Here is a 25,290-nt window from a genome sequence, read left to right as displayed (position 1 = left end):
AAGGACTAAAGAGCCACTAACATTAAACCCATGTAGATTTAAGCTCAGCTCCTCCTCCTCAGTCACTCTCAGTTTCAGTGTTGTATTAAATTGCTCCTCCAGCTCCTCCTCTCCTCATCCTCCAAACCCTCTCATCTGTCAGCAGTGAGCTCACTTTCCAAGCTACAAGGCCGTTCTCAGCTCACACTGACAACATGCTGGGGACCCTCTGCACTCTCATCACTGCTCTAACATGTAAGGAGGCTGACTTACTGCAGCTCTCAGCTCATGTTGGATTCATCAGTCTGTGTGTTTCTCTTGACTCTGTGTCATCTTGTTGTTTCCAGGTGTGAGTGGTGTGACGGTGGTGACACAGAAGCCTCCTGTTGTGACGCTGAGGACAGGAGAGACAGCCACCATGGACTGTAACCTGGGCTATGTTACTGACTATGGTGCTTTGTGGTATAAACAGATTCCAGGAGGAGTTCCTCAGCATGTTTTGAGATTTCGTCACAGTTGGAGCTCTGTATCTTATGGCTCTGGTTTCTCATCTCCCAAGTTCACATCTAATCATCAGTCAACATCAGATTATCGTTTGATCATCAACAATGTGGAGAAGGGAGACTCAGCAGTTTATTACTGTAGCACATGGGACAACTCTGTTAGTGAGTCAGTATCACAGTGATTTACACTGTGACAAAAACCTCCTGACTAAACACTTCTGCTTTTTGAGACTCTGACACATGTTGACTATGTTTGTGACGCTGAGGACAGGAGAGACAGTCACCATGGACTGTAACCTGGGGACTGTTGATAACAGTGCTCGCTGGTATAAACAGATTCCAGGAGGAGTTCCTCAGTTTGTTTTATATTTTTACCGAACACAAAGTGGTCCAACTTATGGTTCAGGGTTTTCATCTCCCAAGTTCACATCTAATCATCAGTCAACAACAGATTATTGTTTGATCATCAACAATGTGGAGGAGGGAGACTCAGCAGTTTATTACTGTAAGACATGGGACACCTCTGTTAATGAGTACGTATCACAGTGATTTACACTGTGACAAAAACCTCCTCACTAAACACTTCTCCTTTTTGAGACTCTGACACGTGTTGACTGTGAGTGAAACCACCAGGGTCATGTTTTCTATAAATCTAAATTAACATAAAATTCATGTTTTTCATGACTCTTTATCATTACATTTTCCCACATAAATCCTTGTATTTTTACTCACATTTGCTACTGTATGTTTCCAAACAACACAAAAACAGAGACGTTGATGAATGTAAATAAACAAAACATAAAATATAACATAATAAAAATGGTTGGACTCCAAAGACGGCAGCGACACAAGATAGTCTTTCAATGGTGATTATTGTCCAAAAAAGAAAAAGGCTGGCTGACTCCCCGAGGTTGAACACATGTAGACGTACATTATTAAAATGCCTGTCTAAAAATGTGCATCTTTAACTGCTTTTTAAATGTAAAAGTAACAGAAGATGCAGATCAGGAGGTATATTCCACAACCTCAGGGCCACAGATTCAAAAGCCCTGTTACTCTTTGTGAAGAGCTTATAGTGTAGGGGACAGAAGGTATACAGGCTTTGATTTGAGGAATGTAATGGCCTGGTTGGATTAAAATTGTGGTGAAATGTGGTTGGTTACTGAACACATGAACTTGTCTTCATTTGTTTTTATCACAGGCCTTGGACATGATTCACATCAATTTTACATTGAACTGTGTGTTTCTAGTGTGATCACTCAGTTATGGGAGAGTGAGACAATCATTACATTTCTCAAAACAATATGTGACAGAAGATATTTGAGAACATCAGAGGTGATGTTTCTGATTTGTTTGATGAAGACTGTGTTGAATGTAGAAGCTCCTCCTCCTCCTCCTCCTCCTCCTCCTCCTCCTCTTCTCTCCTCAGTGTCTTTATAAGCTTCAGTCTCTCTCCTCCTCACACTCCAACCCTGCTCACCTCTCAGCTGGACAGTGAGGGACGTTTACACCACACACTGACAACATGCTGGGGACCCTCTGCACTCTCATCACTGCTCTAACATGTAAGATATTCTTCTCCTTCCTTTTATCCTCCACATGTTCACACACAAACCTTTCACTCATGTCTTTCTCTGTGTGTGTTGACAGGTGTTGATGCAGCGAAGGTGTTGACCCAGACGCCTGCGGTCCACACAGTTTCTACAGGACAAGAGGTTGTTCTCAACTGTAACATTCAGAGAGATGATAACAGATATGTATATTGGTATAAACAGGTTCCTGGTGAAACTCCTCAGTACGTTCTGAGATTTTACCACTCAAAGAGTTCACCTGAATTTGGATCAGGATTCTCCTCAGACAGATTCAACTCTAAATCCTCATCAAACATAGATTATCAGTTCATCATAAAGAGAGCAGAGGCAGGAGACTCTGCTGTCTATTACTGTAACACATGGGACAACTCTGCTAAGGAGCAAGTACCACAGTGATTTACACTGTGACAAAAACCTCCTCACCAAACACTTCTGCTTTTTAAGTCTCTCATTCATTTTTACAGACAATCGATCCATCAACAACTTCACTCTCTACTTTATTTACAGTAACATTGAAAATGTCTGTCTTTGTCTGTTTCCATCGGACTCATTTATTTTTTTACACAAAACCCATCGTCTTCATGTTCTATTCACTACTTTTTACCTTACAGACACAAATTACTCCAGGTCTCAGATGAAGCTTCCACTTACTGTAATGTTATAGAAGAAAAACATTTTGAGAATTAAAAGCAACAACTCTCACTCTATAATGATCAGCAAGTAACTGTGTTTTCATACTTCACAATATTTAAAATATTCCCTCATTTATTCAGTTTACACATGACCTCCATGGCTGGATTACTGTAACCTGTTTGGGGCCTTAAGTTTACCACTGCACCCTGTTGCCTCCAAGTTCCCACCATGCACAGTGTATGCTGTATTTAAAACTCAACCAGAGTAATGCATTTTTGTGTCACTTTAAATTTGAATTATTTCCTGTTATGATGCTTTTATTGTGGGAAAATCTAAGAGAAGGTGTTGAAATAAATGATGCAGTTGATAATGATGAATGAACAATGCTCTGGAGGAGAACACGTTCACCATCAAGTATCTGAATTCAACCATGATACCAGATATTTCAGCATTTCCATTAGAAGAAACTGAAGAAACAGCAGATTCAGAGTTAAATCCTCAAGAGCAGCAGTGTTTTGTCAGATGAACAGACTGATGAAGGGAATGAGAAGTTGACAGTGAAAGTTGGTCTCAACAGGATGTTTCAGTTCCACTCCCCTCATTAGTGAGAGTCAGGAGGTTTTTGTACAGCCATGTGTACAAACTGAATCACTGTGGTATTCGGACAAGGCACCAAGCTGATTGTGACAGGTAAGAACTTTTACACTCATCATTAAACAAGACACATTTTAGCTTTTTGACTCAAACTGATGGAAAATGAGAAATGTATATCATATTTGTGTTTGAAAGATTTTACAATGAATTTTTAATGTTTTTATTCATCATCTGTGTTACCAGACTGTGGCTTTAGAAGTTAAAGATCCTCTAATAATCACAATATTTGAAATAATTCCTACAAATGCTTCAAAGTTTGTCAATGGTTTCGGACGTTTTAACAGCTGGACATGATTTACAACAACAGGATCAGTATTTTCATAGTTATTAACAAGTCATCAAACTGAAAAATACCATGTTAAATAAACTGTCCAAACTAAATTACAGTGGGTGAAATATTAAATGTCTAATCATAAGTGATTATTTTAAATGAACCTGTGTTTTATTTTGTCTTGTGAAAATGAAATACTTTTGATCTCTAGAGGTTTGAACATGAAGGACAAAAAAAGAAACAGCAATCAAAAAAAAAAGGGACTGAAATAATTACATGAAGTTGACAATGACAGAAACATTATTAAATTCCTTCTAACATGAAACTTATTCTTAAGTAATGAATATCTGAATGTTTATTGTTGTAACCAAAATGATTTTTTGAAATTGATCAATGTTGTCTAAGTGATAGTTTTTTTTTTTATTCCTACATATTGATAAATCTGTTACTTTGATGCTTTGTATGAATCATCTGATTGGTCCTCATGTTATGAATGTGCTCCATGTATTTTCAGGCTCCAGCCTCCCTCCTCCTGTCCTGACAGTCTTCCCTCCGTCCAGTGCTGAGCTCCAGTCCAACAAAGCCTCTGTGGTCTGTCTGTCCACTTTACCCAATGAATCGAAGGGTTTTGCGGATGTGAGCTGGTTGGTTGGTGGGAGTCCAGTGAGCAGTGGGATCTCTACCAGCACCGCTGTTCAAAAACCAGACCAGACTTTCCAAATCAGCAGCTATCTGTCCATCCAGACGTCAGACTGGAACAACAATCAGCGTTACACATGTAAAGTGTCTTTGGGCTCCCAGACTTCAGAGAAGAGCATCACCAAGTCAGACTGTCTCACTGAAGAATAGTAGAGGAGCAGAATGAGCGTTTACAATCTGCTGCTTTACTCTTTGTGCTGTTTGCTCATTACAAGGTTTCCATGTTAGAAAAGCTGTGTCTGCATGCTTGTAATAAATGTGGTGACAGTTAGGTGGAGGTGTTGTATCAGCTTTGCTTCTGCTGCATTTTTCATCATTCATTCATTTCAATAAAAACTCTGAGTTTAAAATAAAGTGTTTGTATTTATTTTTGTTAATACACTTTATACAAAACTTAATACAAAATCATAATGTGGTGAAGTTGACCAGATTTAGATTTTCCTTTCATTTTCGTGCAGGAAAATTACAGACTTTATTCTTACTTGATGAGAATCTTAATTTGTAGATATATTCACTAATTAAAGCAGAAGTGAGTGATATATTTGTGTTAATATAAGTCTTAAATAGTTATATCTTCCGACAGCAATCACTTACATAGAGTGTTTGGACCGAAACACGGGTCTGTCAGTCACTCTGCTCTGCTCTGAGTCGAGGAGAAAACATTTATCGTATCCTACAGTTTTTATCCAATGAGGAGAGAGAACGGCATGCAGGGCTGTGTGTGCAGCCAAGGAACGCCGTGAATGTGGCGACGTAGGGACGAGGACTGTTATGGTGCGTTCAAGGAAACTCGTTTTTTTTTACGATCTGTGACGTACCAGTTCGATCTGGTACATAGACTGTACAAAAAGACGTACTGGTACGATTTCACGGGTCGGAAGTTACGAGTGGCCATTATAGTGACTTTCACCGGTAAAACAGGTCGGAAAAACACGAGTGGGTTGCCTGGAACGCTACAAAGTCGTAAGTTGTGACTCGAAGCTGTAATTTACGATTTCAAAAGCCTGCCTGGAACGCAGCATTAGCGAAAACGACCGGATCACTCACTTCTGCTTTAAGTATTAAAAAATAAAATAAATAAAGAGAGAGAGAGAGTGATACAGTTGTACATATTTTTTTATCTGTTTCAGTTGTTTGCAGTCATAAATAAGCAAGTGAAACTGAGATTTCATCCTCCATCAGTGAAGCATCACCTCTCTACTCCTCCCCCTCTTCCTTCCCAGGATGCACCTGCAGGCCTCCTCTCCTGACTCATAGCTTCATGTAGATGAAGAGGTCAAGTGTCAGGCCTCAGTGAAATAAGAGGAAACTGTCCCTGACTGGAAACAATGTGAATTGTGTTTTTCAATGAAGAATGGAAGGTTTTATTTTCTGAAATTATTGATTGAAGACAATGTTGAATGTAGATTTTGTCAAAGATTTGTAGTTAAATGAGGAAATAAATTTAAATGATTCAAATGTTTCATGTTCACTCAAAGGAATTCAAAACATTTCCCTCCAAAAAGTGACGAAACATGACAAACCATGTAGATTTAAGTTCAGCTCCTCCTCCTGTCAGTCACTCTCAGTTTCAGTGTTGTATTAAATTGCTCCTCCAGCTCCTCCTCTCCTCATCCTCCAAACCCTCTCATCTGTCAGCAGTGAGCTCACTTTCCAAGCTACAAGGCCGTTCTCAGCTCACACTGACAACATGCTGGGGACCCTCTGCTCTCTCATCACTGCTCTAACATGTAAGGAGGCTGACTTACTGCAGCTCTCAGCTCATGTTGGATTCATCAGTCTGTGTGTTTCTCTTGACTCTGTGTCATCTTGTTGTTTCCAGGTGTGAGTGGTGTGACGGTGCTGACACAGAAGCCTCCTGTTGTGACGCTGAGGACAGGAGAGACAGTCACCATGGACTGTAACCTGGGCTCTGTTACTGACTATGGTGCTTGGTGGTATAAACAGATTCCAGGAGGAGTTCCTCAGCATGTTCTGAGATTTCTTCACAGCTGGAGCTCTGTATCTTATGGCTCTGGTTTCTCCTCTCCCAAGTTCACATCTAATCATCAGTCAACATCAGATTATCGTTTGATCATCAACAATGTGGAGAGAGGAGACTCAGCAGTTTATTACTGTAGCACATGGGACGGCTCTGTTAGTGAGTCAGTATCACAGTGATTTACACTGTGACCAAAACCTCCTCACCAAACACTTCTGCTTTTTGAGACTCTGACACATGTTGACTATGTTTGTGACGCTGAGGACAGGAGAGACAGTCACCACCATGGACTGTAACCTTAGGGCTCTGTTACTAACCATGTTGCTTACTGGTATAAACAGATTCCAGGAGGAGTTCCTCAGTTTGTTCTATATTTTCACCGAACACAAAGTGGTCCAACTTATGGTTCAGGGTTTTCATCTCCCAAGTTCACATCTAATCATCAGTCAACAACAGATTATCGCTTGATCATCAACAATGTGGAGGAGGGAGACTCAGCAGTTAATTACTGTAACACATGGGACAGCTCTGCTCAGCAGCACGTATCACAGTGATTTACACTGTGACAAAAACCTCCTCACTAAACACTTCTGCTTTTTGAGACATGGGGTCACAGGGTCATCATATTTTCTATAAATCTGAATTAACATAAAATTCATGTTTTTCATGACTCTTTATCATTACATTTTCCCACATAAATAAACTTAATAAAAATGGTTGGACTCCAAAGACGGCAGCGACACAAGATAGTCTTTCAATTGTGATTATTGTCCAAAAAAAAAAAGGCTGGCTGACTCCCCGAGGTTGAACACATGTAGACGTACATTATTAAAATGCCTGTCTAAAAATGTGCATCTTTAACTGCTTTTTAAATGTAAAAGTAACAGAAGATGCAGATCAGGAGGTATATTCCACAACCTCAGGGCCACAGATTCAAAAGCCCTGTTACTCTTTGTGAAGAGCCTACACGCTTTGATTTGAGGAATGTAATGGCCTGGTTGGATTAAAATTGTGGTGAAATGTGGTTGGTTACTGAACACATAATGATGAACTTGTCTTTATTTGTTTTTATCACAGGCCTTGGACATGATTCACATCAATTTTACATTGAACTGTGTGTTTCTAGTGTGATCACTCAGTTATGGGAGAGTGAGACAATCATTACATTTCTCAAAACAATATGTGACAGAAGATATTTGAGAACATCAGAGGTCATGATGTTTCTGATTTGTTTGATGAAGACTGTGTTGAATGTAGAAGCTCCTCCTCCTCTTCTCTCCTCAGTGTCTTTATAAGCTTCAGTCTCTCTCCTCCTCACACTCCAACCCTGCTCACCTCTCAGCTGGACAGTGAGGGACGTTTACACCACACACTGACAACATGCTGGGGACCCTCTGCACTCTCATCACTGCTCTAACATGTAAGATATTCTTCTCCTTCCTTTTATCCTCCATATGTTCACACACAAACCTTTCACTCATGTCTTTCTCTGTGTGTGTTGACAGGTGTTGATGCAGCGAAGGTGTTGACCCAGACGCCTGCTGTCCACACAGTTTCTACAGGACAAGAGGTTGTTCTCAACTGCAACATTCAGAGAGATGATAGCAATTATGTCGGTTGGTATAAACAGGCTCCTGGTGAAGCTCCTCAGTACATTCTGAAATTTTACCACTCTCATAGTTCACCTGAATTTGGATCAGGATTCTCCTCAGACAGATTCAACTCCAAATCCTCATCAAACATAGAGTATCTGTTCATCATAAAGAGAGCAGAGGCAGGAGACTCTGCTGTCTATTACTGTAGCACATGGGACGACTCAGCTGCTGCAGCTGTAACACAGTGATTTACACTGTGACAAAAACCTCCTCACTAAACACTTCTGCTTTTTAAGTCTCTCATTCATTTTTACAGACAATGAATCCATCAAAAATTCCCTCTATACCGTAATATACTTGTTATATCTGACATTATTCTGACTCATTTATTTTGAGACAATTTTTTTATTCCTCTCGTCTTTATGTTCTGTTCACTTCTCTTTACCTTACAGTCAGAAATGACCTCAAGTCTCAGATGAAGCTTCCACTTAATGTTATAGAAGAAAAACAGTTTGAAAAATAAGATCAACAACTGTCATTCAAAGAGTCAGAGTAACTGTGTATACATTCTTCACAATATATATATATATAGAAAGTCAGGTGTGAGTTGCAATGAAGGTCTAACCAATATATATATAAAATCCTCAATTCATTCAGCGTATACCCCTCACTATTTTAATCCAAATGTCAGATCAGAACTTGATTCAGGTCCTGACCTCAATGGCTGGATTAGCCTGGAGCCTTGGCTCCAAGTTCCCAGCATGCATAGTGCATGCTGTATTTGAAGGTCAACCAGGGTGACACATATTTGTGCTATTTTTGTATTATTTACTGTTACGCTGTCTCTATTTTGGAAGATTGAAGAGAAGTTGATGAAATACATGATGTTGAACAAAATGAATGTTCTACCACAGCTGCAACTGATAATGATGAATGAACGATGCTCTTCTGGAGGAGAACAGAACATGTTCACCATCATGAATCTGAATTCAACCATGATATCAAATATCCAACATCTCAATGAGAAGAAACTGATGCAACGGAAGATTCAGAGTTAAAGGGGAATTCCCGTTTTTTCTTTTTTTTACAATCTGGACCTTATTTTTAGCATTGGGGCGGCAGTGGCTCAGGTGGTAGGGCGGGTTCGAATCCCGCTCTGTCCTGGTTGCTACCGTAGTGTCCTTGGGCAAGACACCTTACCCACCTTGCTCCTGATGGGTCGTGGTTCGCGCCTTGCATGGTAGCTTCCGCCATCAGTGTGTGTGAATGTGATGTATGTACTGTAAAGCGCTTTGGGTATCGTTTGATTCAGATGGAAAAGCGCTATATAAAATAGAGACCATTTACCATAAAATACGATCATTTGCTCACCCAGATAACTTTGATGTCATTATCATTCTGACAAAATTAGATTCAGCCGAGTGCCGCGTATATCCATATTATGCGAGTCTACAGGGCAGCGGAATGCAGCCTCTAAATAACACATTATCTGCCGCGAAACTCGTTCATTTCACCAATATTTTGTTGTGATACGCTAGTGCTATTCCCCTCTGAGTCTGACCTGTATCATCCAGGTCAGAGGTTAGTACTGTAGGTCAACCAACAGACCCCTGATGTTGATAACAGGTAACCCCAGACTCAGAGGGGAACAGCGCTAGCGTATCATAACAAAATATTGGTGAAATTAACGAGTTTTGCGGGAGAGAATGTGTTATTTAGAGGCTGCATTCCGCTGCCCTGTAGACTCGCATTATATGGATAATTTCGTCGGAACGACTTAAGTTATCTGGGTGAGTAAATTATCGTATTTTATGCTAGAAATAAGGTCCAGATTGTAAAAAAAAAACAAAAAAAAAACGGCAATTACCCTTTAAATCCTTACAAGCAGCAGTGTTTTGTCAGATGAACAGACTGATGAAGGGAATGAGAAGTTGACAGTGAAAGTTGGTCTCAACTGGATGTTTCAGTTCCACTCCCCTCATTAGTGAGAGTCAGGAGGTTTTTGTACAGCCATGTGTACAAACTGAATCACTGTGGTATTCGGACAAGGCACCAAGCTGATTGTGACAGGTAAGAACTTTTACACTCATCATTAAACAAGACACATTTGAGCTTTTTGACTCAAACTGATGGAAAATAAGAAATGTACATGTGAGTTTTGTTTGAAAGATTTTATAATGAAATTTTAATGTTTTTATTCATCATCAATGTTACCAGACTGTAGCTTTAGAAGTTAAAGATCCTCTAATAATCACAATATTTGAAAATTAATTAAAAAATAATAAATGATAAATGATAAATTAATGATTGTTATAGATTGAAGACAACGATGAATTTAGATTTTGTCAAATATTTGTAGATAAATGAGGAAATGAAAAATGATTGAAATGTTTCATGTTCACTTGCTATAGCAAAGGAATTCAAAACATTTCCCTCCAAAGAGTGACTAAAGAGCCACTAACATGACAGATTTAAGCTCAGCTCCTCCTCCTGTCAGTCACTCTCAGTTTCAGTGTTGTATTAAATTGCTCCTCCAGCTCCTCCTCTCCTCATCCTCCAAACCCTCTCATCTGTCAGCAGTGAGCTCACTTTCCAAGCTACAAGGCCGTTCTCAGCTCACACTGACAACATGCTGGGGACCCTCTGCACTCTCATCACTGCTCTAACGTGTAAGGAGGCTGACTTACTGCAGCTCTCAGCTCATGTTGGATTCATCAGTCTGTGATTTCTCTTGACTCTGTGTCATCTTGTTGTTTCCAGGTGTGAGTGGTGCGATAGTGGTGACACAGAAGCCTCCTGTTGTGACGCTGAGGACAGGACAGACAGCCACCATGGAGTGCAATAATGCCAAAAATGGACCCCGCTTGTATAAACAGATTCCAGGAGGAGTTCCTCAGTTTGTTCTGAATTTTTATCACAGTTGGAGCTCCCCAACTTATGGCTCTGGTTTTTCCTCTTCAAAAATCACAGCAAAACATCAGTCAAACTCAGATTATCATTTGATTATCAACAATGTGGAGGAGGGAGACTCAGCAGTTTATTACTGTAGCACATGGGACACCTCTGCTAACGAGTGGGTATCACAGTGATTTACACTGTGACAAAAACCTCCTCACTAAACACTTCTGCTTTTTGAGACTCTGGCACATGATGCCTGAGTGTAACATAATGAATCTAAGCCCTCTGTCACCAAACGTTGGTTATGTCTGAACCTTTGTATTAAAAAGTTTAGTTTTACATTGCGGCTATGAGTTTGTAACTTCACTTTCCTTAAATCTGCTCGCTGGTTTACAGGAGGAGTTCCTCAGTATATGCTTTTTTTTTATCATTCAAATACGTCTCAACATATGGATCTGGACTGTCTATCACTGTCATACATGGGACATACTCTGCTAAGGAGAATGTATCACAGTGATTAACACTGCGACAGAAACCTACTCACTAAACACTTACATTGCATTACATTCCATCTCTCATACATTTTTCTGAGAGTAATACATGAACAAATAGTCTCTCTAAGTTATACTGTAATTTTAAACATGTCTATCTTTAATCCATTCTCTTCCTCATATAACTACTTTAATTTCAAATATATGTGTTAATCCCCTTGTCCGTATCTTCTTTTCACTGTTCTTCAGTAAAGAAACAAAAACTTGACTCAACTCGTCCTTCCCTCTTATCACTGATTAGGCTTCTGAACTGAATTTTAAACAAGAAATCAGTTTTACATACTAAAGCAACAGTTTTCACTGAAAACATCACAGAGTAACTGTTTCATACTTTACTCACTCAGATCAGATCAGAACTTGATTCAGGTCTTGCCCTCCATTAACCTGTTTGGGGCCTTAAATTTACACAGCCTGTTGCCTTCAAGTTCCCAATATGTCCAGTGCACGCTGTATCTACAAGTCATACAGGGCGATGCATGTTTATGTCATATTACCATTCACATTATTTAAATTAGGCTGCTTTTAATGTGGAAAATCAAAGAGAAGGTGTTGAAATACATGAATGTTCTACCACGGCCAGTTGATAATAAAGAATGAACAATGCTCTTCTGGAAGAGAACACGTTCACCATCATGAATCTGAATTCAACCATATTCAGTGTCTCCATGAGAAACTGATGCAACAGAAGATTCAGAGTTAAATCTTCAAGAGCAGCAGTGTTTTGTCAGATGAACAGACTGATGAAGGGAATGAGAAGTTGACAGTGAAAGTTGGTCTCAACTGGATGTTTCAGTTCCACTCCCCTCATTAGTGAGAGTCAGGAGGTTTTTGTACAGCCATGTGTACAAACTGAATCACTGTGGTATTCGGACAAGGCACCAAGCTGATTGTGACAGGTAAGAACTTTTACACTCATCATTAATCAAGACACATTTTAGCTTTTTGACTCAAACTGATGGAAAATAAGAAATGTACATGTGAGTTTTGTTTGAAAGATTTTACAATGAATTTTTAATGTTTTTATGCATCATCTATGTTACCAGACTGTGGCTTTAGGAGTTAGAGATCCTCTAATAATCACAATATTTGAAATAATGTCTAATGCTTCAAAGTTTGTTGATGGTTGAGGACGTTTTAACAGTTGGACACCATTTACAACAACAGGATCAGTATTTTCATAATTGTTAGCAAGTCATAAAACCGAAAAATACCATGTAAAATAAACTGTCCAAGCTAAATTACAGTGGGTGAAATATTAAATGTCTAATCATAAGTGACAATTTTGAATGAACCTGTGTTTTATTTTGTCTTGTGAAAATGAAATACTTTTGATCTCTGGAGGTTTGAACACGAAGGACAAAAAAAGAAACAGCAATCTATTAGGGACTGAAACATGAAGTTGACAATGACGGCAAATTCTTTTTTGAAATTGATAATGTTGTCAATGTCATATTTGTTTTTTTAGTTCCTAAGTATTGATAAATCTGTTACTTTGATGCTTTGTATGAATCATCTGATTGGTCCTCATGTTATGAATGTGCTCCATGTATTTTCAGGCTCCAGCCTCCCTCCTCCTGTCCTGACAGTCTTCCCTCCGTCCAGTGCTGAGCTCCAGTCCAACAAAGCCTCTGTGGTCTGTCTGTCCACTCAGTCTGGGCCTTTTGCAGATGTGAGCTGGTTGGTTGGTGGGAGTCCAGTGAGCAGTGGGATCTCTACCAGCGCCGCTGTTCAAAAACCAGACCAGACTTTCCAAATCAGCAGCTATCTGTCCATCCTGACGTCAGACTGGAACAACAATCAGCGTTACACATGTAAAGTGTCTTTGGGCTCCCAGACTTCAGAGAAGAGCATCACCAAGTCAGACTGTCTCACTGAAGAATAGTAGAGGAGCAGAATGAGCGTTTACAATCTGCTGCTTTACTCTTTGTGCTGTTTGCTCATTACAAGGTTTCCATGTTAGAAAAGCTGTGTCTGCATGCTTGTAATAAATGTAGTGACAGTTAGGTGGAGGTGTTGTATCAGCTTTGCTTCTGCTGCATTTTTCATCATTCATTCATTTCAATAAAAACTCTGAGATCAAAATACAGTGTTTGTATTTATTTTTGTTAATACACTTAATACAAAACTTAATACAAAATCATAATGTGGTGAACTTGACCAGATTTAGATTTTCCTTTCATTTTCGTGCAGGAAAATTACAGACTTTATTCTGATGAGAATCTTAATTTGTAGATATATTCACTAATTCAGTATTAAAAAATAAAATAAATTAAAAAAGAGAGAGAGAGATACAGTTATATATTTTTTATCTGTTTCAGTTGTTTGCAGTCAGATTAAATAAGCAAGTGAAACTGAGATTTCATCCTCCACCAGTGAAGCATCACCTCTCTACTCCTCCCCCTCTTCCTTCCCAGGATGCACCTGCAGGCCTCCTCTCCTGACTCATAGCTTCATGTAGATGAAGAGGTCAAGTGTCAGGCCTCTGTGAAATAAGAGGAAACTGTTCCTGACTGGAAACACACTCATGTTTTATGACTGTGAATTGTGTTTTTCAGTGAAGAATGGAAGATTTTATTTTCCGAAATTATTAATTGTTATTGATCAAAGACTATGTTGAATTTAGATTTTGTCAACCATTTGTAGTTAAATGGGGAAATAAATTAAAATGATTCAAATCTTTCATGTTCTCTCACTATAGCAAAGGAATTCAAAACATTTCCCTCCAAAAAGGACTAAAGAGCCACTAACATTAAACCCATGTAGATTTAAGCTCAGCTCCTCCTCCTCAGTCACTCTCAGTTTCAGTCTTGTATTAAATTGCTCCTCCAGCTCCTCCAGCTCCTCCTCTCCTCATCCTCCAAACCCTCTCAGCTGTCAGCAGTGAGCTCACTTTCCAAGCTACAAGGCCGTTCTCAGCTCACACTGACAACATGCTGGGGACCCTCTGCACTCTCATCACTGCTCTAACATGTAAGGAGGCTGACTTACTGCAGCTCTCAGCTCATGTTGGATTCATCAGTCTGTGTGTTTCTCTTGACTCTGTGTCATCTTGTTGTTTCCAGGTGTGAGTGGTGTGACGGTGGTGACACAGAAGCCTCCTGTTGTGACGCTGAGGACAGGAGAGACAGTCACCATGGACTGTAACCTGGGCTCTGTTACTGATGCTGCTCGCTGGTACAAACAGATTCCAGGAGGAGTTCCTCAGTTTGTTTTATATTTTTACAGAACAAGCAGTTCTCCAACTTATGGTTCAGGGTTTTCCTCTCCCAAGTTCACATCTAATCATCAGTCAACAACAGATTATCGTTTGATAATCAACAATGTGGAGGAGGGAGACTCAGCAGTTTATTACTGTAAGACATGGGACAGCTCTGTTAATGAGTACGTATCACAGTGATTTACACTGTGACAAAAACCTCCTCACTAAACACTTCTGCTTTTTGAGACTCTGACACATGTTGACTGTGAGTGAAACCATCAGAGTGCTTTTTTTGTAAGTCTGAATTATTATTTTACGTTATTTATGTTTTTCATGATTCACAATAATTCAATTTTCTCACATAAATCTTTGTATTTTTACAACTAGTAGAATATCTCTATACACTTTTCTATGTATTTGCAAACAACACAATAACAGAGACACTGATGAATGGAAATAATCAAAACAACACGAAAACCAAACACAGAACACCAAAACATCAACATGACAGTTTCCATTAGATAAATCAGAATAAACTGGACATTTTTCCAAAATCTTAACTTTATTTTAGTCGCAGAGTCTGTTTTAGAGAGCAGTGAATAGAGAAAAGTTGCAACATGCAAATTATATTTTAATCATTTTGAGTCAGTGAATGAGCTTTTATAACCATGTACAAATGAAGAGAGGAAAAGAGAGACATGATATGAAGTGGACTCTAGTGAGCTGGTCCTGGAGCTGAGGTGAATGGGATGGAGGAAGGTCATTATTGAATCTGAAATGACAACTGACAGCAGAAGAAGAGATTAAGTGAAGTCAAGTTAATTTATATAGTGCATATCACAGACAGAGTGACATGGTGCTGTACAGATTAAAATACATAAACAACTGAAATAATGAAACAAAGAACAACAACCAATGACAATACATAAACATGTACTCTAAACATGCAATTACTCTGAGATTATTAAAATGTCTGTCTAAAAAGGTGCATCTTTAGCTGCTTTGTAAATAAAGAACAGAACAACATCATTCAATTTCTCAAAACAATATGACGGAAGAAGTTTGAGAATATGAGAGGTCATACTGTTTCTGATTTGTTTGATGAAGACTGTGTTGAATGTCGAAGCTCCTCCTCCTCCTCCTCCTCCTCCTCTTCTCTCCTCAGTGTCTTTATAAGCTTCAGTCTCTCTCCTCCTCACACTCCAACCCTGCTCACCTCTCAGCTGGACAGTGAGGGACGTTTACACCACACACTGACAACATGCTGGGGACCCTCTGCACTCTCATCACTGCTCTAACATGTAAGATATTCTTCTCCTTCCTTTTATCCTCCACATGTTCACACACAAACCTTTCACTCATGTCTTTCTCTGTGTGTGTTGACAGGTGTTGATGCAGCGAAGGTGTTGACCCAGACGCCTGCTGTCCACACAGTTTCTACAGGACAAGAGGTTGTTCTCAACTGCAACATTCAGAGAGATGATGGACAGTATGTCTGTTGGTATAAACAGATGAAGCTCCTCAGTACGTTCTGAGATTTTACCACTCTCATAGTTCACCAAGCTTTGGGTCAGGATTCTCCTCAGACAGATTCAACTCCAAATCCTCATCAAACATAGAGTATCAGTTCATCATAAAGAGAGCAGAGGCAGGAGACTCTGCTGTCTATTACTGTCACACATGGGACACCTCTGCTAATGAGCAAGTATCACGGTGATTTACACTGTGACAAAAACCTCCTCACTAAACACTTCTGCTTTTTGAGTCTCTCATCCATTTTTACAGACAATGAATCCATCAATTCATTCTCTACTGTCTTTGATCTGTTTCCATCAGACTCATTTATTTTGTAGACAAATTTCTTATTCCTGTCGTCTTCATGTTCACTACTTTTTACCTTCCAGCCAAAAAAACGTCCACTTAATGTTATAGAAGAAAAACTGTTTGAGAAATAAAAGTAACAACTCTCACTCTATAATGTTCAACAAGTAACTGTGTTTTCATATAAAAAAACACCACTCACTATTTTCTTCAAGACGTCAGATCAGGACTTGATTCAGGTCCTGACCTCCATGGCTGGATTAACCTGTTTGGGGCCATACATTTTACCACTGCACCCTGTTGCCTCCAAGTTCCCAGCATGCACAGTGCATGCTGTATCTAAAACTCAACCAGAGTAATGCATTTTGTGTCACTTTTAAATTTGAATTATTTCCTGTTATGCTGCTTTTATTGTGGGAAAATCTAAGAGAAGGTGATGAAATAAATGATGTTTAAAAAAAAGAATGTTCTACCACAGCTGCAGTTGATAATGATGAATGAATGATGCTCTTCTGGAGGAGAACATGTTCACCATCATGAATCTGAATTCAAGCATGATACCAGATATTTCAGCATTTCCATTAGAATAAACTGATGCAACAGAAGATTCAGAGTTAAATCTTCAAGAGCAGCAGTGTTGTGTCAGATGAACAGACTGATGAAGGGAATGAGAAGTTGACAGTGAAAGTTGGTCTCAACAAGATGTTTCAGTTCCACTCCCCTCATTAGTGAGAGTCAGGAGGTTTTTGTACAGCCATGTGTACAAACTGAATCACTGTGGTATTCGGACAAGGCACCAAGCTGATTGTGACAGGTAAGAACTTTTACACTCATCATTAAACAAGACACATTTTAGCCTTTTGACTCAAACTGATGGAAAATAAGAAATGTACAAGTGAATTTTTGTTCGAAAGATTTTACACTTACTTATGAATGTTTTTACTGTATGCATCAACTTTGCAACCAGACTGTGACTTTGGAAGGCAAAGATCTGCAAATAATCACAATATTTCAAATATTTTCTATTAATGATTAAAAGTTTGTTGATGGTTGAGTAAGCTGGACACCATTACAACATCAGGCTCATTATTTTCACAATTGTAAGCAAGTCATATATTGACAAAAACTCAAGTAATATAAATCGTCAATATAATATTGTGTGAAATTTTTAATGTCCTATGATAAGTGATGATTTTAAAAGTATCTGAGTTTTATTTTGTCATGTGAAAATGAAATAGGCCTACTTTGTTTGAAAGAGTCATAAAAAGGAAAAGTGACTGATAAACTAATTTATCACAGACTGAAATAATTTCAATTTTCAATTAGTGTTTTTCATGTTTTTGAAAGAGAAAGATATAGACTTTATTTAATTTATTCCCGGTATAGAAATGCTCCTCTATGAAAATATTGATGTTAATTGTTGAAATGAAAAGACATTTTCAAAATCGCTATCTGTTTTCTGTGCTACTGTATATGTTTAATTCTTCAGACTGACTCTTATATTGTTAAAGTAGCTAATTAATGATTCTGTTATTTTGATGCTTTGAATCATTTGATTGGTCCTCCTGTTATAAATGTGCTCCATGTATTTTCAGGCTCCAGCCTCCCTCCTCCTGTCCTGACAGTCTTCCCTCCGTCCAGTGCTGAGCTCCAGTCCAAACAAGCCTCTGTGGTCTGTCTGTCTAATTTACCCAATGAATCGAAGGGTTTTGCAGATGTGAGCTGGTTGGTTGGTGGGAGTCCAGTGAGCAGTGGGATCTCTACCAGCACCGCTGTTCAAAAACCAGACCAGACTTTCCAAATCAGCAGCTATCTGTCCATCCAGACGTCAGACTGGAACAACAATCAGCGTTACACATGTAAAGTGTCTTTGGGCTCCCAGACTTCAGAGAAGAGCATCACCAAGTCAGACTGTCTCACTGAAGAATAGTAGAGGAGCAGAATGAGCGTTTACAATCTGCTGCTTTACTCTTTGTGCTGTTTGCTCATTACAAGGTTTCCATGTTAGAAAAGCTGTGTCTGCATGCTTGTAATAAATGTAGTGACAGTTAGGTGGAGGTGTTGTATCAGCTTTGCTTCTGCTGCATTTTTCATCATTCATTCATTTCAATAAAAACTCTGAGTTTAAAATAAGGTGTTTGTATTTATTTTTGTTAATACACTTAATACAAAACTTAATACAAAATCATAATGTGGTGAACTTGACCAGATTTAGATTTTCCTTTCATTTTCGTGCAGGAAAATTACAGACTTTATTCTGATGAGAATCTTAATTTGTAGATATATTCATTAAAAAATAAAATAAATTAAAAAAGAGAGAGAGATATACAGTTATATTTTTTTTATCTGTTTCAGTTGTTTGCAGTCAGATTAAATAAGCAAGTGAAACTGAGATTTCATCCTCCATCAGTGAAGCATCACCTCTCTACAGTACTCCTCCCCCTCTTCCTTCCCAGGATGCACCTGCAGGCCTCCTCTCCTGACTCATAGCTTCATGTAGATGAAGAGGTCAAGTGTCAGGCCTCTGTGAAATAAGAGGAAACTGTCCCTGACTGGAAACACACTCATGTTTTAATGTGAATTGTGTTTTTCAATGAAGAATGGAAGCTTTTTTTTTCTGAAATTAATGATTGTTACAGATTGAAGACAATGTTGCATTTTGATTTTGTCAAATATTTGTAGTTAATTGAGGAAATAAATTAAAATGATTCAAATGTTTCATGTTCACTCAATATAGCAAAGGAATTCAAAACATTTCCCTCGAAAAAGTGACGAAACATGACAAACCATGTAGATTTAAGCTCAGCTCCTCCTCCTGTCAGTCACTCTCAGTTTCAGTGTTGTATTAAATTGCTCCTCCAGCTCCTTCTCTCCTCATCCTCCAAACCCTCTCATCTGTCAGCAGTGAGCTCACTTTCCAAGCTACAAGGCCGTTCTCAGCTCACACTGACAACATGCTGGGGACCCTCTGCACTCTCATCACTGCTCTAACATGTAAGGAGGCTGACTTACTGCAGCTCTCAGCTCATGTTGGATTCATCAGTCTGTGTGTTCGTCTTGACTCTGTGTCATCTTGTTGTTTCCAGGTGTGAGTGGTGTGACGGTGGTGACACAGAAGCCTCCTGTTGTGACGCTGAGGACAAGAGAGACAGTCACCATGGACTGTAACCTGGGCTCTGTTACTGACAGTGGTGCTCGCTGGTATAAACAGATTCCAGGAGGAGTTCCTCAGTATGTACTGAGATTTTATCATGGCTGGAGCTCTGTACGTTATGGCTCTGGTTTCTCATCTCCCAAGTTCACATCTAATCATCAGTCAACTTCAGATTATCGTTTGATCATCAACAATGTGGAGGAGGGAGACTCAGCAGTTTATTACTGTCACACATGGGACACCTCTGCTAAGGAGCACGTATCACAGTGATTTACACTGTGACAAAAACCTCCTCACTAAACACTTCTGCTTTTTGAGCCTCTGACACATGCAGAAGAAAACCAAACACAGAACACCAAAACATCCACATGACAGTTTACATTAAATAAATCTGAATAAACTGGATATATTTACAAAATCCTAGCTTTAATTTAGTCACAGATTCTGTTTTAGAGACCTGAAACATGAAACATGTAAAATATATTTCATTCATTTTGAGTCAGTGAATGATCTTTTATTGAATCTGAAATGACAACTGACAGCAGAAGAAGAGATTAGGTAAAGTAAAGTTTATTCATATAGCGCATATCACAGACAGAGTGACAAGGTGCTGTACAGATTAAAATACATAAACAACTGAAATACTAAAACAAAGAACAACAACCAATCACAATACATAGACATGACTCTAAACATGCAATTACTCTGAGATTATTAAAATGTCTGTCTAAAAAGGTGCATCTTTAGCTGCTTTGTAAAGAGAGTAACAGAACAATATCATTAAATTTCTCAAAACATTATGTGACAGAAGAAGTCTGAGAATATGAGAGGTCATACTGTTTCTTGATGAAGACTGTGTTGAATGTAGAAGCTCCTCCTCCTCCTCCTCCTCCTCCTCTTCTCTCCTCAGTGTCTTTATAAGCTTCAGTCTCTCTCCTCCTCACACTCCAACCCTGCTCACCTCTCAGCTGGACAGTGAGGGACGTTTACACCACACACTGACAACATGCTGGGGACCCTCTGCTCTCTCATCACTGCTCTAACATGTAAGATATTCTTCTCCTTCCTTTCATCCTCCACATGTTCACACACAAACCTTTCACTCATGTCTTTCTCTGTGTGTGTTGACAGGTGTTGATGCAGCGAAGATGTTGACCCAGACGCCTGCTGTCCACACAGTTTCTACAGGACAAGAGGTTGTTCTCAACTGCAACATTCAGAGAGATGATGGATATTCTGCCCGTTGGTATAAACAGGTTCCTGGTGAAGCTCCTCAGTACGTTCTGAAATTTCACCACTCTGATAGTTCACCAAGCTTTGGATCAGGATTCTCCTCAAACAGATTCAACTCTAAATCCTCATCAAACATAGATTATCAGTTCATCATTAAGAGAGCAGAGGCAGGAGACTCTGCTGTCTATTACTGTCACACATGGGACAACTCTGCTAATGAGCACGTATCACAGTGATTTACACTGTGACAAAAACCTCCTCACTAAACACTTCTGCTTTTTGAGATTCTGGCACATGCAGTAGAAAACCAAACACAGAACACCAAAACATCCACATGACAGTTTCCATTAGATAAATAAGAATAAACTGTATATATTTCCATAATCTTAACTTTATTTTAGACACAAATTCTGTTTTAGAGACCTGAAACATGAAACATGCAAAAGGTATTTCAAACATTTTGAGTCAGTGAATGAGCTTCTATAACCATGTGCAAATGAAGAGAGGAAAAGAGAGACATGATGTGAAGTGGATTCTGGTGAGCTGGTCCTGGACCTGAGGTGAATGGGATGGAGGAGGGTCACATGGTGCTGTACATATTAAAATACATAAACAACTGAAATAATAAAACAAAGAATAACAACCAATCACAATACATAAACATGTACTCTAAACATGCAATTACTCTGAGGTTATTAAAATGTCTGTCTAAAAAGTTGCATCTTTAGCTGCTTTCTAACAGAAATGCCAACAACATCATTAAATTTCTCAAAACAATATGTGACGGAAGAAGTTTGAGAATATGAGAGGTCATACTGTTTCTGATTTGTTTGATGAAGACTGTGTTGAATGTAGAAGCTCCTCCTCCTCCTCCTCCTCCTCTTCTCTCCTCAGTGTCTTTATAAGCTTCAGTCTCTCTCCTCCTCACACTCCAACCCTGCTCACCTCTCAGCTGGACAGTGAGGGACGTTTACACCACACACTGACAACATGCTGGGGACCCTCTGCACTCTCATCACTGCTCTAACATGTAAGATATTCTTCTCCTTCCTTTTATCCTCCACATGTTCACACACAAACCTTTCACTCATGTCTTTCTCTGTGTGTGTTGACAGGTGTTGATGCAGTGATAGTGGTGACCCAGACGCCTGCTGTCCACACAGTTTCTACAGGACAAGAGGTTGTTCTCAACTGCAACATTCAGAGAGATGATAACATATATGTATATTGGTATAAACAGGTTCCTGGTGAAGCTCCTCAGTACGTTCTGAGATATCACCACTCTCAGAGTTCACCAAGCTTTGGATCAGGATTCTCCTCAGACAGATTCAACTCTAAATCCTCATCAAACATAGATTATCAGTTCATCATTAAGAGAGCAGAGACAGGAGACTCTGCTCTCTATTACTGTCAAACAGGGGACAAGCCTGCAAAGGAGGAGGTGTCACAGTGATTTACACTGTGACAAAAACCTCCTCACTAAACACTTCTGCTTTTTAAGTCTCTCATTCCAGACAGTGAATCCATCAATAAATTCACTCTCTACTTTTTTATCATTAAAAATGTCTGTCTTTGATCTGTTTCCATCGGACTCGTTTATTTTTTACACAAATTTCTTATTCCTGTTGTCTCCATGTTCTGTTCACTATTTTTTATCCTACAGCCAAAAATTACCCCAGGTCTCAGATAAGGCTTCCACTTAATGTTATAGAAGAAAACCAGTTTGAGAAATAAAAGCAACAACTCTCACTCTATAATGTTCAACAAGTAACTGTGTTTTCATATTTAACAATATAAAAAAACTCCTTCATTTATTCAGTTTAAACCACTCATTATTTTCTCTAACACTTCAGGACTTGATTCAGGTCCTGACCTCCATGGCTGGATTAACATGTTTGGGGCCTTAAATTTACCACTGTACCCTGTTGGCTCCAAGTTCCCACCATGCACAGTGTATGCTGTATAAAACTCAACCAGAGTAATGCATTTTTGTGTCACTTTTACATTAGAATTATTTCCTGTTATGCTGCTTTTATTGTGGACAATTTAAAGGGATAGTTCAACATTTTGGCAAATTGGCCCATTGCCATAATCCCTATAGTCATAGCAGTAGGTTCGTTACCTTTATTTGTCGGTGTAAGCTATTTTTAGAACGGAGGAGCGGAGCGGCAGGCTGTTCAGAGCTACACTATGGAGGCTAATGGAATTTCTTGGTTTCCCTCATCAAACTCATCAAATACAAAATCCCAAAACTCCAAAACGCTTTCGTGGACAAGTTGTGAGCTGCACAATCACCACGCTATGAGATAATAATGGAACGTTACGAGACAGAGTTGTTTTAGAGGTAAATTCATGCAAAACCGCTGATGCGCGTTGCGTTCAGGGACAGTTTTTCAGCAAGCAGACTCTGTATTTACCTCAAAAACGGCTCCGTTTCGTAACGTTCCATTATTATCTCATAGCGTGGTGATTGTGCAGGTCACAACTTGTCCACGAAAGCGTTTTGGAGTTTTGGGATTTTGTATTTGATGAGTTTGATGAGGGAAACCAAGAAATTCCATTAGCCTCCATAGTGTAGCTCTGAACAGCCTGCCGCTCCGCTCCTCCGTTCTTAAAATAGCTTACACCGACAAATAAAGGTAACGAACCTACTGCTATGACTATAGCGATTATGGCAATGGGCCAATTTGCCAAAATGTTGAACTATCCCTTTAAGAGAAGGTGTTGAAAAAAATGATGTTAAACAAAATGAATCTTCTACCACAGCTGCATGATGATTGAACAATGCTCTTCTGGAGGAGAACATGTTCACCATCATGAATCTGAATTCAACCATGATACCAGATATTTCAACATTTCCATGAGAAGAAACTGATGCAACAGCAGATTCAGAGTTAAATCTTCAAGAGCAGCAGTGTTTTGTCAGATGAACAGACTGATGAAGGGAATGAGAAGTTGACAGTGAAAGTTGGTCTCAACGGGATGTTTCAGTTCCACTCCCCTCATTAGTGAGAGTCAGGAGGTTTTTGTACAGCCATGTCTACAAACTGAATCACTGTGGTATTCGGACAAGGCACCAAGCTGATTGTGACAGGTAAGAACTTTTACACTCATCATTAAACAAGACACATCTTAGCTTTTTGACTCAAACTGATGGAAAATAAGAAATGTACATGTGAGTTTTGTTTGAAAGATTTTACAATTAATGTTTAATGTTTTTAAGCATCATCTATGTTACCAGACTGTGGCTTTAGGAGGCAAAGATCTGCTAATAATCACAATATTTGAAATAATTTCTACAAATGCTTCTAAGTTTGTTGATGGTTGAGGACGTTTTAACAGTTGGACACCATTTACAACAACAGGATCAGTATTTTCATAATTGTTAACAAGTCAAGTCAGTCAGAAAAATACCATGTAAAATAACGGTCGAAGCTAAATTACAGTGGGTGAAATATTAAATGTCTAACTGTACGTGATAATTTTGAATGAACCTGCATTTTATTTTGTCTTGTTAAAATAATATACTTTTGATATGAGGTTTGAACATGAAGGACAAAAAAAGAAACAGCAATCTCTTAGGGACTGAAATAATTACATGAAGTTGACAAAGACAGAAACTTTATTAGATTCCTTCTAACGTGAAGATTATCCCTAATGAAGATCTGAATGTTTAATGTTGTAACCAAAATGATTCTTTTGAAATTGATCAATGTTGCCCATGTGCTAGTTGTTTTTTTTTTTTAATTCCTACGTATTGATAAATCTGTTACTTTGATGCTTTGTATGAATCGTCTGATTGGTCCTCATGTTATGAATGTGCTCCATGTATTTTCAGGCTCCAGCCTCCCTCCTCCTGTCCTGACAGTCTTCCCTCCGTCCAGTGCTGAGCTCCAGTCCAACAAAGCCTCTGTGGTCTGTCTGTCCACTCAGTCTGGGCCTTTTGCAGATGTGAGCTGGTTGGTTGGTGGGAGTCCAGTGAGCAGTGGGATCTCTACCAGCACCGCTGTTCAAAAACCAGACCAGACTTTCCAAATCAGCAGCTATCTGTCCATCCAGACGTCAGACTGGAACAACAATCAGCGTTACACATGTAAAGTGTCTTTGGGCTCCCAGACTTCAGAGAAGAGCATCACCAAGTCAGACTGTCTCACTGAAGAATAGTAGAGGAGCAGAATGAGCGTTTACAATCTGCTGCTTTACTCTTTGTGCTGTTTGCTCATTACAACGTTTCCATGTTAGAAAAGCTGTGTCTGCATGCTTGTGATAAATGTAGTGACAGTTAGGTGGAGGTGTTGTATCAGCTTTGCTTCTGCTGCATTTTTCATCATTCATTCATTTCAATAAAAACTCTGAGTTTAAAATGAAGTGTTTGTATTTATTTTTGTTAATACAAAACTTAATACAAAATCATAATGTGGTGAAGTTAAACAGATTTTGATTTTCCTTTCATTTTCGTGCAGGAAAATTACAGATCCTACTTTATTCTTACTCTATGAGAATCTTAATTTGTAGATATATTCACTA

The 25,290-nt window shown here is 39.0% G+C and overlaps 4 protein-coding genes across 4 annotated transcripts; all 4 read left to right on the top strand.

Annotated features, from left to right (window-relative positions):
- The first annotated feature begins 188 nt into the window (after positions 1-188).
- LOC310989928 (immunoglobulin lambda-1 light chain-like) lies at positions 189-4,568 on the top strand. Its single transcript, XM_083977092.1, has 5 exons — positions 189-234; positions 327-589; positions 957-1,015; positions 3,360-3,397; positions 4,147-4,568. The coding sequence occupies exons 1-5, from the start codon at positions 195-197 to the stop codon at positions 4,479-4,481; spliced, it is 735 nt and encodes a 244-aa protein (XP_083833218.1). The 5' UTR covers positions 189-194; the 3' UTR covers positions 4,482-4,568.
- Positions 4,569-6,021: 1,453 nt separating this feature from the next.
- On the top strand, positions 6,022-13,401 carry LOC310989907 (immunoglobulin lambda-1 light chain-like; the record flags this gene model as incomplete). Its single annotated transcript, XM_083977060.1, has 5 exons — positions 6,022-6,061; positions 6,154-6,278; positions 6,654-6,854; positions 12,219-12,252; positions 12,913-13,401. The coding sequence occupies 5 exons, from the start codon at positions 6,022-6,024 to the stop codon at positions 13,236-13,238; spliced, it is 726 nt and encodes a 241-aa protein (XP_083833186.1). The 3' UTR covers positions 13,239-13,401.
- Positions 13,402-14,286: 885 nt separating this feature from the next.
- On the top strand, positions 14,287-18,457 carry LOC310990438 (immunoglobulin lambda-1 light chain-like; the record flags this gene model as incomplete). Its single annotated transcript, XM_083977811.1, has 4 exons — positions 14,287-14,326; positions 14,419-14,737; positions 17,153-17,190; positions 17,972-18,457. 4 exons carry the CDS (start codon positions 14,287-14,289, stop codon positions 18,304-18,306), a joined length of 732 nt encoding a protein of 243 aa, XP_083833937.1. The 3' UTR covers positions 18,307-18,457.
- Positions 18,458-19,324: 867 nt separating this feature from the next.
- Positions 19,325-24,973, top strand: LOC310990440 (immunoglobulin lambda-1 light chain-like). Its single transcript, XM_083977813.1, has 4 exons — positions 19,325-19,370; positions 19,463-19,788; positions 23,824-23,857; positions 24,602-24,973. The coding sequence occupies exons 1-4, from the start codon at positions 19,331-19,333 to the stop codon at positions 24,925-24,927; spliced, it is 726 nt and encodes a 241-aa protein (XP_083833939.1). The 5' UTR covers positions 19,325-19,330; the 3' UTR covers positions 24,928-24,973.
- The last annotated feature ends 317 nt before the right edge of the window (positions 24,974-25,290 follow it).

The sequence above is a fragment of the Trachurus trachurus genome (assembly GCF_905171665.1).
Source record: "Trachurus trachurus genome assembly, chromosome: 8".
In the NCBI taxonomy this organism is placed as follows: Eukaryota; Metazoa; Chordata; class Actinopteri; order Carangiformes; family Carangidae; genus Trachurus; species Trachurus trachurus.
The sequence above is the reverse complement of the archived record's forward strand: the minus strand, read 5'-3'. Positions and strand labels throughout refer to the sequence as shown.

What these genes read in the sequence shown, in the direction of transcription:
- LOC310989928 (XM_083977092.1), top strand. Translation starts at nt 195, where the DNA reads ATGCTGGGGACCCTCTGCACTCTCATCACTGCTCTAACAT. An exon ending in TCTCATCACTGCTCTAACAT is followed by an intron (nt 235 to 326) that starts GTAAGGAGGCTG and finishes TGTTGTTTCCAG; the next exon opens with GTGTGAGTGGTGTGACGGTG. An exon ending in CACCAAGCTGATTGTGACAG is followed by an intron (nt 3,398 to 4,146) that starts GTAAGAACTTTT and finishes ATGTATTTTCAG; the next exon opens with GCTCCAGCCTCCCTCCTCCT.
- LOC310990440 (XM_083977813.1), top strand. Translation starts at nt 19,331, where the DNA reads ATGCTGGGGACCCTCTGCACTCTCATCACTGCTCTAACAT. An exon ending in TCTCATCACTGCTCTAACAT is followed by an intron (nt 19,371 to 19,462) that starts GTAAGGAGGCTG and finishes TGTTGTTTCCAG; the next exon opens with GTGTGAGTGGTGTGACGGTG. An exon ending in ACACCTCTGCTAAGGAGCAC is followed by an intron (nt 19,789 to 23,823) that starts GTATCACAGTGA and finishes TGAATCACTGTG; the next exon opens with GTATTCGGACAAGGCACCAA.